A 13,204-nucleotide genomic window follows, 5' to 3' on the forward strand; every position below is an offset into this window, starting at 1 on the left:
TTCACCGGTTTCTTCCCACATTCCAAAGACGTGCAGGTTTGTAGGTTAATTGGCTTCTGCAAGTTGCCCCTTGTGTGTATACAGTGTGAACGTGGGATAACATAGAATAAGAGTACAGGTGATCAGTGGGTCAAAGGAGCTGTTTCCATGCTGTATCCCTACACTAAACTAAATGATTTGTGTGCTTAAATTCACATGTTGACAGTTAGGAAAATCTTAAGTGGAGAAGAGAAAACAAACCTGACATTTAAACGTGTGAGCCTTAATAGACAATAGTGAAAATGTGAACAATTTGGTGCCTCACCTACTGCACATGTTAGTTTGCGGGTCCGTTGCTGTAACAGGCGTATGATCTGTGCTTTCTGTGTGGGAGCGCATCGACAACACACAACAGCCGGGCACTGACAGGCAAGTTCCATAAACTCGTACTCATAGAACTTCAGGCAAACCTACAGGAGAAAGAAATCATTAGTAACATAGAGGTATTTGACACAAATTAGATTGGATACACCATCTAAAGGTGACCAATATGTATTTGGTTCAGAGCTCTCCTCTAAAGCTATTCTGTAAGAAATTGTTATACAGGGCGGCACGGTGGCGCAGTGGTAGAGTTGCTGCCTTGCAGTGCCAGAGATCCGGGTTTGATCCTGACTACGGGTGCTGACTGTATGGATTTTGTATGTTCTCCCTGCCAGTAAGACATAAGTGAGATTTACGAGGATGTTGCCAGGACTTGTGTGAGCTACAGGGAGAGGTTAAGTCGGCTGGGTCTCTATTCCAAGGGGCATAGGGCGATGAGGGATGATCATATAGAAGTTTACAAAAGAGAGAGGGGGAGATATGAGGTTGCTTTGGCAAGTAAGGTAAAAGTAAATCCGAAGGGTTTCTACCGCTATATTAATAGCAAAAGGATAACGAGGGATAAAATTGGTCCATTAGAGAGTCAGAGTGGCCAACTATCTGCAGAGCCAAAAGAGATGGGGGAGATATTGAACAGTTTCTTTTCTTCGGTATTCACCAAGGAGAAGGATATTGAATTATGTGAGGTAAGGGAAACAAGTAGAGTAGCTATGGAAACTAAGAGGATCAAAGAAGAGGAAGTACTGACACTTTTGAGAAATATAAAAGTGGATAAGTCTCCAGGTCCGGACAGGATATTCCCTAGGACATTGAGGGAAGTTAGTGTAGAAATAGCAGGGGCTATGGCAGAAATATTTCAAATGTCATTAGAAACGGGAATAGTGCCGGAGGATTGGCGTACTGCGCATGTTGTTCCATTGTTTAAAAAGGGGTCTAAGAGTAAACCTAGCAATTATAGACCTGTTAGTTTGACGTCAGTGGTGGGCAAATTAATGGAAAGAATACTTAGAGATAATATATATAAGCATCTGGATAAACAGGGTCTGATTAGGAACAGTCAACATGGATTTGTGCCTGGAAGGTCATGTTTAACTAATCTTCTTGAATTTTTTGAAGATGTTACTTGGGAAATTGATGAGGGTAAAGCAGTGGATGTTGTGTATATGGACTTCAGTAAGGCCTTTGACAAGGTTCTTCATGGAAGGTTGGTTAAGAAGGTTCAATGGTTGGGTATTAATGGTGGAGTAGCAAGATGGATTCAACAGTGGCTGAATGGGAGATGCCAGAGAGTAATGGTGGATGGTTGTTTGTCAGGTTGGAGGCCAGTGACGAGTGGGGTGCCACAGGGATCTGTGTTGGGTCCACTGTTGTTTGTCATGTACATCAATGATCTGGACGATGGTGTGGTAAATTGGATTAGTAAGTATGCAGATGATACTAAGATAGGTGGGGTTGCGGGTAATGAAGTAGAGTTTCAAAGTCTACAGAGAGATTTATGCCAGTTGGAAGAGTGGGCTGAGAGATGGCAGATGGAGTTTAATGCTGATAAGTGTGAGGTGCTACATCTTGGCAGGACAAATCAAAATAGGACGTACATGGTAAATGGTAGGGAATTGAAGAATGTAGGTGAACAGAGGGATCTGGGAATAACTGTGCACAGTTCCCTGAAAGTGGAATCTCATGTAGATAGGGTGGTAAAGAAAGCTTTTGGTGTGCTGGCCTTTATAAATCAGAGCATTGAGTATAGAAGTTGGGATGTAATGTTAAAATTGTACAAGGCATTGGTGAGGCCAATTCTGGAGTATGGTGTACAATTTTGGTCGCCTAATTATAGGAAGGATGTCAACAAAATAGAGAGAGTACAGAGGAGATTTACAAGAATGTTGCCTGGGTTTCAGCAACTAAGTTACAGAGAAAGGTTGAACAAGTTAGGGCTTTATTCTTTGGAGCGCAGAAGGTTAAGGGGGGACTTGATAGAGGTTTTTAAAATGATGAGAGGGATAGACAGAGTTGACGTGGAAAAGCTTTTCCCACTGAGAGTAGGGAAGATTCAAACAAGGGGACATAACTTGAGAATTAAGGGACTGAAGTTTAGGGGTAACATGAGGGGGAACTTCTTTACTCAGAGAGTGGTAGCTGTGTGGAATGAGCTTCCAGTGAAGGTGGTGGAGGCAGGTTCGTTTTTATCATTTAAAAATAAATTGGATAGTTATATGGATGGGAAAGGAATGGAGGGTTATGGTCTGAGCGCAGGTATATGGGACTAGGGGAGATTATGTGTTCGGCACGGACTAGAGGGGTCGAGATGGCCTGTTTCCGTGCTGTAAATTGTTATATGGTTATATGGTTATATGAGATAGGGAGAGGGCAGGGGGGTGGGGGTGGGGGAGGGGGAGGGTGAGAGGGAGGGGGAGGGGGAGAGGGAGCATTTTTGTCTACCTTCGATTTTCCAGCATCTGCAGTTCCTTGTTAAACAAGTATTGTTTTTGTTCTCTCTTGCCAATAAAATTTGTAACTAAACAGATGAGTGAGCCCTTTTCTGTTCTACTCGTCAGATCCTTGAACCTGTTCCCTTGTAACACCACGTGACTCCATGGATTTTCTCCGGGTGCTCCAGTTTCCTCCCACACACCGCAGACGGACAGGTTTGTAGGTTAATTGGCTTCGGTACAATTGTAAATTGTCCCATGAGTGCAGGATAGTGTTAATGTGCGGGGATCGCTGGTCGGTGTGGACTGGGTAGACCAAAGGGCCTGTTTTCATGCTGTATCTCTAAAGTATACTAAACTGTTACATTTACAATAGCTCCAATGATTAACCCTGCCAATAGCTGACCTGTAAAACTGGCACAGCCAAAGCCATTTCAATGTACAAATCCCATGGGTCAGTCAAGTGGGATTTTACCTTGTGACACACAAATCCCTTGTGCCAGCAGTGGAATGACTGTAAGGGTCCAATCTATTTGGACTGAAACCCACCATCTGCAAATGTTAATGTGCTTTGAAGTTGCATTGTTGGATGCCTGCACAAATGGCCTGAAGATGCCAGTTGGAAGAGTGGGCTGAAAGATGGCAGATGGAGTTTAATGCTGATAAGTGTGAGGTGCTACATCTTGGCAGGATAAATCAAAATAGGACGTACATGGTAAATGGTAGGGAATTGAAGAATGTAGGTGAACAGAGGGATCTGGGAATAACTGTGCACAGTTCCCTGAAAGTGGAATCTCATGTAGATAGGGTGGTAAAGAAAGCTTTTGGTGTGCTGGCCTTTATAAATCAGAGCATTGAGTATAGAAATTGGGATGTAATGTTAAAATTGTACAAGGCATTGGTGAGGCCAATTCTGGAGTATGGTGTACAATTTTGGTTGCCTAATTATAGGAAGGATGTCAACAAAATAGAGAGAGTACAGAGGAGATTTACTAGAATGTTGCCTGGGTTTCAGCAACTAAGTTACAGAGAAAGGTTGAACAAGTTAGGGCTTTATTCTTTGGAGCGCAGAAGGTTAAGGGGGGACTTGATAGAGGTTTTTAAAATGATGAGAGGGATAGACAGAGTTGACGTGGAAAAGCTTTTCCCACTGAGAGTAGGGAAGATTCAAACAAGGGGACATGATTTGAGAATTAAGGGATTGAAGTTTAGGGGTAACATGAGGGGGAACTTCTTTACTCAGAGAGTGGTAGCTGTGTGGAATGAGCTTCCAGTGAAGGTGGTGGAGGCAGGTTCGTTTTTATCATTTAAAAATAAATTGGATAGTTATATGGATGGGAAAGGAATGGAGGGTTATGGTCTGAGCGCAGGTATATGGGACTAGGGGAGATTATGTGTTCGGCACGGACTAGAAGGGTCGAGATGGCCTGTTTCCGTGCTGTAATTGTTATATGGTTATTATATGGTTATAGATTGACTACTGTATCTATTTGTGCTGCGCAGAAGACTAGTCAAACCAAAATAGCTTGAAAACCTGCAATCTTTATCGACATTTAAAACAACATTTTGTATTTAACTCAATTCCACATCTGTAGCTAGATGAGGTGACCATTAATACCATGACGTTATTTTTAAAAAACAAAAATAAATAAATTACCAGTGTATTTAATCCCCCTTGTACCACAGGCAAGCAGAGACCCAAAATGATGAATTTGTATCCAATTTATGAGTGAATAAACTTAAGTTTAGGGAATAAATCGTCCACAACCCTTATACAAACATCAAAGTAGAATGATCAGCATTTGGAATCTAAACCCCAATGCTGTATTGCGCAGAACTGGGAAGATGATCTTATAGATTGTTTTATATGGTGATCTTCTTGAGGTGTACAAGATCATGAGAGGAATAGACATTGTAAATGCACAGAGTCTTTACCCAGAGTAGGGGAATTGAGAACCAGAGCACATAGGTTTAAGATTAGGGGGGGGGAAATTTTTATAGGACGAGGGGCAACTTTTTTTTTTTACACACAAAGGGTGTATGGAACAAACTGCCAGAGGAGGTAGTTGAGGCAGGTACTATTACAATGTTTCAGAAACATTTGGACAGGTACATGGGTAGGACAGGTTTAGAGGGATGTGGGCCAAATGGACGCAGGTGGGACTAGTGTAGATCAGGCGTGTTGGTCAGCTTGGGCAAGTTGGGCCGCGGGGCCTGTTTCCAAGCTGTAAGAGTCTACGAAGCTATTAGGAAACAGTGAGAGAAGCTAAACTATCAATAAATCAACATAGCAGGGGTTAATGTGAAACTTTGAACTCAAACTTTAAAACAAAGTATGTGAAATAAATTGTACTAAGTACTCACATCTAGGGAGTCTCCAGAGATGACCAGTGCACAGTCATGTTTCCTTCTGAAAGCATTAAGTTCCAAGTGGGCTTCTCCTCGATTAGTTATCTAGAAACAAAACATACCAATAGTACGGATTCATCCAAAATATGAGATAAGTGCTGGAGATTCACGGCCAAGCCATAAATAAATGAGCAAACAGTATTTAACATTTTCCCCTTTGTCAGCTGCTTTATTATAGAAGTGTAAACTCAAATCACTGAACAAAACAGGGTGGGGGTAAATTAATTTTCCAAAACTTGCCCGAGGTGAACAGGATGACAAAGGTTGGGAACCTCTGATTTAGATGAACCCACTTTCTATAGAATGTCGGAGGTTGAGGGGGGACTTGATAGATGTATATAAATTATGAGAGGCATGGATAGGGTAGACAGTTAGAACCTTTTTCCCCATCGCAGGTAGACACAAAAAGCTGGATTAACTCAGTGGGGCAGGCAGCATCTCTGGAGAGAAGACATTGGTGACGTTTCGGGTCGAGACCCTTCCAGCATAGAAATGTCCAACACTAGAGGGCATAGCTGTAAGGTGAGAGGGGGAATGTTTAATGGAGATGTGCGTGGCAAGTTTTTTTTACACAGAGAGTAGTGGGGACATGGAACTCATTGCCCGGGATGGTGGTGGAGGCAGATCGGATAGTGGCGTTTAAGAGGCTTTTAGATGGGTGCATGGAAGTGCAGGCAGATGAAATCAGTTGAATTTGGCGTCATGTTCATCACAAACATTGTGGGCTGAAGGGCCTTTCCCTGTGCTCTACTGTTCTCTGTTCTATAGAACTGCTTCCAGGATAGAGTCATAGTTACAGTGTGGAAACAGGCCCTTCTGCCCAACCCGACCAATATGTCCTACCTACACTAGTCCCACCTCCCTGTGTATGGCCCATATCTCTCTAAGCTTGTCCTATCTATGTACTGTCTAATTGTCCCTTAAATGTTGCAATCGCCCCTGCTTCAACTAGCTCCTCTGGCAACTCGTTCCGTACACCCACCATCTTTCGTGTGAAAAAGTTATCCTTCAGATTCCTATTAAATCTCACCCCCTTCACTTTTACCGATGTCCTCTGGTTCGCGATTTCCCTACTCTGGAATTAATGCCCAAGAGAAAAGTGGCCGGGAGATATTCAATGAACAAACTAAAAATCATCCCGTGGCTCTATTTTTTAACTTCATTGCTTGGACCATACTTCCTTTATAATAGCTGTGTGTTGACACATAGTAGCATGTTGCCACTGAGGGTGAAATATGTTCCTAATTAGTTGCAACATTCTTTTGCCTTGAAGACTGAGCTGCTACACGGACTTTCATGTGCTTGCTAATAGGAAGTTATGCTTCAGCTAAAGTAACAGTTAGGCTACAAAGAAGCCACAGAGGAAACGGGGAGAGTGAACAAAATAGAAAAATGCTCATTTTGAATTCCCTTTGCCATCATTACATTTACAGCAATAGAAATCAAAAGAGGTCTCAGATTTAAAAAATGTAAAAATTTGGAAAGTTCAAGCAAAGATTGTAATTAACTTTAACATGTTTTTCCTTCGTATCTTTTCAGAGAACCATGTGGAAAGAAAGTAGCCATGTTTAGTTTAGTTTAGTTTAGTTAAGAGATGCAGTGTGGCACCAGGCCCTTCAGCCCACACACACCAATGTTCGCCCGTACACTGGTCCCATCTTACACAAAAGCGGCAATTTACAGAGGTCAAGTAATCTACAAACCCGCACATCTTTGGAATATGGGAGGAAACCGGAGCAACCAGATAGAACCCACGTGGTCACAGGGAGAATGTGCAAACTCCGTACAGACAGCACCTGTAGTCAGGATTGAACCTGGGTATCTACCGCTGTGCCACTGTGTCACCCCTGATGTGCACCAAATTGTTTGGCCATGATTTATTGGGGGCATTTTATTGAATCTACAGGTTCACAAGTTATAGGGGTAGAATTAGGCCATTCGGCCCATCAAGTCTACTCCACTATTCAATCATGGCTGATCTCTGCCTCCTAATCCAATTTTCCTGCCTTTTCCCCCCCATAACCCTTGACACCTGTTCTAATCAAGAATTTGTCCATCTCTTAAAAATATCCACTGACGTCCTCCACAGCCCTCTGTGGCAATGAGTTCCACAGATTAACTACGCATTGACTAAAGAAGTTCCTCTTCACCTCCTTTCTCAAAGAGCACCCTTTAATTCTGACGCTATGGCCTCTGATCCTAGACTCTCCCACTCCACATCCACTCTATCCAGGCCTTTAATGGTGAATGGACAAAACTGTTGAAATTTAGTTCATTTTCTGCACTTACTGAAGTTGCAGTCTACATTAAATACTCAGTGAAGTGCAATAAAAGCCAACGCAAGTTACAGTTCAGATGCAATAAAATAATGAGCTTCACTCCCCTTCGCAATAAAGAGGATGGGCAGAGCAGGGAAAATAATCAGTGGCAGCCAACTCTCTGCTGGCCCCTTCTGCTTGATAGATAGTTGGACATTGCCCCAGGCTGCGCTTAAAAATATTAATACTTGCACAATTGTCAGAGCTATTTATTATCACTCCAGAATCTAATGGCAGTGTGAACTATGAAGAGGATCCTATGAGGATGCAGGGTGAGTTGGCAGATGCATGGCAGATGCAGTATAATGCGGATAAATGCGAGGTTATCCACTTTCGTGGCAAGAACAAAATGGCAGATTATTATCTGAATGGTGTCAGATTAGGGAAAGGGAAGTGCCACGAGACCTGGATGTCCTTATACATCAGTCACTGAAAGTAAGCATGCAGGTACAGCAGACAGTGAAGAAAGCTAATGGCATGTTGGCCTTCATAACAAGAGGATTTGAGTATCGGAGCAAATAGGTATCTCTGCAGTTGCACAGGGCCCTGGTGAGATCACACCTGGAGTATTGTGTGCAGTTTTGGTCTCCTAATTTGAGGAAGGACATTCTTGTTATTGATGGAGTGCAGCGTAGGTTCACGAGGTTAATTCCCAGGATGGCGGAACTGTCATATGATGAAAGAATGGAACGAATGGGATTGTATTCACTGGAATTTTGAAGGATGAGAAGGAATCCTATAGAATCATATAAAATTAATAAGGGATTGGACAAGCTGGATGCAGGAAACATGTTCCCGATGTTGGGGAAGTCCAGAACCAGGGGTCACAGTTTAAGAATAGGGGTATGCCATTTAGAGCTGAGAAGAAGAAAAACTTTTTCACCCAGAGAGTTGTGAATTTGTGGAATTCTCTGCCTCAGAAGGCAGTGGAGGCCGATTCACTGGATGCATTCAAAAAAGTTAGATAGACCTCTTATGGCTAGCGGAATCAAGGGATATGGGGGTACTGATTGTGGATGATCAGCCATGATCACATTGAATGGCGGTGCTATCTCAAAGGGCTGAATGGCCTACTCCTGCACCTATTTTCTATGTTTCTATGTAAAATAGCAACGCTCAGCATCTCCAGCGATGGAACAGCTTACAATCATGCTTCTTCCCTTTCAGAAACTGCGATATCATTTATTGAAAGAAATGCTCAACCTTTTGAAAGGGCATTCACCATAACAGTGCAGCACAGGAACAGGCCCTTCGGCCCACAATGTCTGTGCCGAACATGATGCCAAGATAATCTAATCTCCTCTACATCTCTCAATTCCCTGCATATCCATGTGCCTTTCTAAAAGCTTCTTAAATGCCACTATAGGGTTTAGCTCCACCACCCCCAGTTTAAAAGATTACTGAGCTCAATGTCACCTAGTTGTTTGGAGATCCAATAGTGACAATGAAAAACAAAGTGTGCAAATACTTACTGTTCGGAAAATGTGGATATCTTGATTCCGAGTTACCAGGTGTGCATTTTTTGCTGTGCATGTTGCTGTCTCAAGTTTATCTCCAGTGAGCATCCAGACCTACAAGGGAGATGTAAGGAAGGTGTCAGAAAAGGAAGATCCATCCATATCCAAAAGAAAACTGCGAAATACATCAAAAGTGCTAATACATGCAACGTGATGTGAAGTGTGCATAACTCTGAGGGCTGTCAAAACCATAGGGATGAGCAAATGCACTGAGATCATTGGATATAATGGTTCAATGGCTCCTTTGTTATCACGTGTACCAAGGTACAGTGAAATTATATATTTTTTGTCGTCAGAAATTATTTTTTTTGCAGACAGGTGGCACAATGGTAGAGTTCAGGTTCCAGTTTATATTTATTGCCACTGCACCAATGGGTACAGTGAAATGTGGGTTGCCATACAGCCATACGAATAAAAACACAACACACGATAGAATTTAACATAAACATCCCCACACAGCAGAACCAGCGTTTCCCACTGTGAGGGAAAGCAACAAAGTTCAGTCATCTTCCTTCCTCTTTGTTCCCCATGGTCGGAGCCTCGAGCCAAGAGTTGCTACCTTACAGCACCAGATACCCGGTTTTGATTCTGACTACGGGTGCTGTCGGTATGGAGTGTGTACGTTCTCGCTGTGACCGTGTGGGTCTTCTCTGCGTGCTCCGGTTTACTCCTGCACTCCAAAGACGTACAGGTTTGTAGGTTAATTGGCTTTGGCAAAGATTGAAGATTGTCTCTCGTGTGTAGGATGGTACTAGAGTATGGGGATCGGTGGTCGGCGCGGACTCGGTGGGACAAAAGATCTGTTTCTGCGTAGTATCTCTAAACTAAACTAAAGATCAGAAGATTATTGCCATACATAAGTATAATAAGTGCATCAGACATAGAAACAGCCACTGAGGCTATATGCAAGAGTCGCCAGGTTTTGGCACCATCTCACAGCTCTCCAGTGGTTCCTCCACCTGCTTCCTCCAGGCTCCCTAAAGGATGAGCTCACATCTGATAGAGTTCCGAGTGCAAAAGAATTTCATCCATATCCTCGTATTTCAGATCTCCAACAACAAAACTTAAGAACAAGGGGGAGGCCATTTAAGACTGAGATGAGGAAAAATGTTTTCACACAGAGTGTTATGAATCTGTGGAATTCTCTGCTACAGAAGACAGTGGAGGCCAATTCACTGAATGTTTTCAAGAGAGTTAGATTTTGCTTTTAGGGCTAACGGAATCAAGGGATATGGGGAGAAAGTAGGAATGGAGTACTGATTTAGGATGACCAGCCATGATCACGTTGAATGACGATGCAGGCTCGATGGGCCGAATGGCCTACTCCTGCACCTATTTTCTATGTTTCTAAAACATGCTTGCCCAATGTAAACCAGACCATAAGAATTAAGACAAAAGTTAGGAAAGGCAGAACTTTGACAGTGCTGTTCCTTGGGCCGGAGTTTCGTACCTTTATTCCAGCATTTCTCAGCATTTCCAGGGTGGGTCTGACATCCGCCTGCAGCTGGTCTTCCACCCCAGTCAGGCAAAGCAGCTCCATTTCCATCTCCAAGCTCTCAATAACCGTAGCGACTTTCAATGACCGGTCATGCACACTCAGCTTTGCTTGAATGTAACGATTCTGAAGAAAAGACATCTTTTACATTCATCTATTCATTCAATGTCACGATAAAGCTGCTTGGAAAGTTTTGATACAACTTGTCAACGGGGAGGCACAGTAGCGCAGCATTAGTGTAGCTGCCTTACAGCGCCAGAGACCCGGGTTCAATCCTGACTACGGGTGCTGTCTGTATGGAGTTGGTACGTTCTCCCTGGGAGTGCGTGGTTTTTCTCCAGGTGCTCCGAATTCCTCCCACAATCCAAAGGCGTGCAGGTTTGTAGGTTAAACTGACTTCGGTAAAATAGTAAATTGGCCCGAATGAGTAGGATAGTGCTAGTATACGGGGTGATTGCTGTTCAATGGGCTGAAGGGCCAGTTTCAGCCCTGTATTTCTCAAATCTGAACTTAGTCAGCAAAAGGCATGACCACTTTGACCTAAAGCCACATATTTTCTTCCCCCTTCGAAGATGTTTTGCCGTACTCTGGAGCACGGTCCTATGGATGAGCTTGGGTCTTACTGCATGGTCATTACCCAGGTGTTGTTAGTGAGCACTAGTCTAGAGAGGCGTCTCTACCAAACCTCAGCCTGCCTTCATCCATCATACACACTTCCTGAAGCGATTGCTAAATACCATTCAGGAGCTAGAAATGGGTTCATTGCTTATTTTAATACCAGAAAGTAGTCGGTGACCCCTTTAAATGTGGGTTCAGTTCTGTATATTTAAGATGGGATGGTAGATGGAACACCAAGCCCACTATAACATAATCTAATCAATGTTGTTGGTGATCACTGTCATTATTTGGCTGCTAATGATGTGTATTTTTTTGCACCTGGAGTTATAACCATATAAAATCCATACAAAACAATCCCCCCCCCCCCCCCCCCCCATAAATATATTGAAATGAAACAATTTCTTTATTGTTCAAAGTATGTGCAATCTGTATCTAAATATTGACCCCCATGGATGTCAAATTGTTTCCGTGCATAAGTTTCGATCAATTAAAATGTTCTTCTGAATCCACTTGCTTAGCCACTGGAAGATATTTTTTAATACAATAATTCATATGGAGAACTTAGTTCTAGGAGCAGAATTAGGCCATTCAGCTCACCAAGTCTACTCCGCCATTCAATCAAGGCTGATCTTTCTCTCCCTCTCAACCCCATTCTCCTGCCTTCTCCCCATAACTCCTTACACCCATACTAATCAAGAGGTTACCTCAAAATCCTGGTACTGTTCCTCTGTTAGGGACTTCTTGGCAACAACCAGAACTCTGAGTCCTTCTCTGGCCATATTGCCGCACTGTAATCAAGTAATATTCAGAACAGAAAAATAATCATATTCTTGACATTTATTATTCAGAAAATTATCTACCGGAAGGAAATGCTTTACGCCAGAAACAGAAAGCACCCGAGAAATGACATCCTATGTTTAGTAGCAAACCCCCCCCCCATCCACTTACTTCATCTACTTATGGATACTTCTAGCAGCAAATGTCTACAAATTCATACATGGATGACAGAAAATGCCATGTAGAAACATGATTTAATGCTAGTCTTTTATTGAAGTATTTGGTTATTGCTAACAATCTACCAAGAATTATTTTCCATGTGTATGGACTAAAATATACTCAATGCTAGGCTGATTATGTTTTAATTCTGAACATTGGTTTATCTGTCTCCCACTTAACCTTCTTTGTCAGTGGAAGAGGACAGAATTACGGGCACCATGATTCTGCCACTGTGAACACAGGAAATAGTCCGAGCTTAAAGGAATAATCAAGTAGGGCCCTGGTGCATGACAATCAAGGAACAATCAAGGGATGGAAAGAGCAGTCGGCACAGTGGTAGATTGCTGCCTTTCAGCGCCAGAGACCCAAGTTCAATGCTGACTACGGGGGCTCTATGTGTGGAGTTTGCACGTTCTCCCTGTGACCTCGTGGGTTTTCTCTCGATGCTCCGGTTTCCTCCCACATCTCAAAGATGTGCAAGTTTGTAGATTAATTGGCTTCTGTAAATTGTCACTAAAGTGTGGGATAGAACTAGTATATGGAGTGATTGAAGGGCCTGGTTCCATGCTGTATCTCTAAACTTAACTAAACAGCCAAACATTTCCTTAACTCCAGGAAACCCTATTTTTTGTTGCAAGTGCCTCCAAAGATTCAAAAGACAATGGGTGTGAGCGTTAACCCCATTCTCATCAGTGGCAGAAGTTAAAATCTTGTTCACAATGTGGGAAACCTGTCTTTATAAATATTGAAAATCTTTCTACACTTTTATACTGCTTCTGAACATATTATCGTTACTTGTGCTTCGATACTCTGAAATAATACCAGCGACCTTTTTTACGGGAAATTTCCGACAATACTGATAAAGAAAATGAGGAAGGATATGTACCTCTTCTTCAAGCCAGTCATTGTACTGAACAATTCCCATCATGACCACATCAGCTCCTTTCATGTAGAACATAATTTCTCCTGTGGATTCATCCTGAACAAGAAACACAATTACAATTGATATCAGGCAGTTAGATGAGCAGCTTTGTCCATCCCGTCCTCTCTTCCACCTTTCTT

General features: G+C 42.7%; 1 protein-coding gene across 2 annotated transcripts in view; it reads right to left on the reverse strand.

Annotated features, from left to right (window-relative positions):
* The window catches only part of atp9a (ATPase phospholipid transporting 9A (putative)), a 106,938-nt gene that overhangs the window by 24,560 nt on the left and 69,174 nt on the right, over window positions 1–13,204 (reverse strand). For both annotated transcript variants that reach the window (XM_033041554.1, XM_033041553.1), the window contains exons 16-21: window positions 13,029–13,121; window positions 11,851–11,934; window positions 10,484–10,654; window positions 8,989–9,087; window positions 5,154–5,243; window positions 305–449 (exon numbers count right to left, since the gene is read on the reverse strand). In XM_033041554.1, the coding sequence (XP_032897445.1) occupies window positions 305–449; window positions 5,154–5,243; window positions 8,989–9,087; window positions 10,484–10,654; window positions 11,851–11,934; window positions 13,029–13,121 (682 nt within the window). The remainder of the gene's footprint in view (window positions 1–304; window positions 450–5,153; window positions 5,244–8,988; window positions 9,088–10,483; window positions 10,655–11,850; window positions 11,935–13,028; window positions 13,122–13,204) is intronic.

Source organism: Amblyraja radiata, chromosome 23 (genome assembly GCF_010909765.2).
Source record: "Amblyraja radiata isolate CabotCenter1 chromosome 23, sAmbRad1.1.pri, whole genome shotgun sequence".
NCBI classification, from domain to species: Eukaryota; Metazoa; Chordata; class Chondrichthyes; order Rajiformes; family Rajidae; genus Amblyraja; species Amblyraja radiata.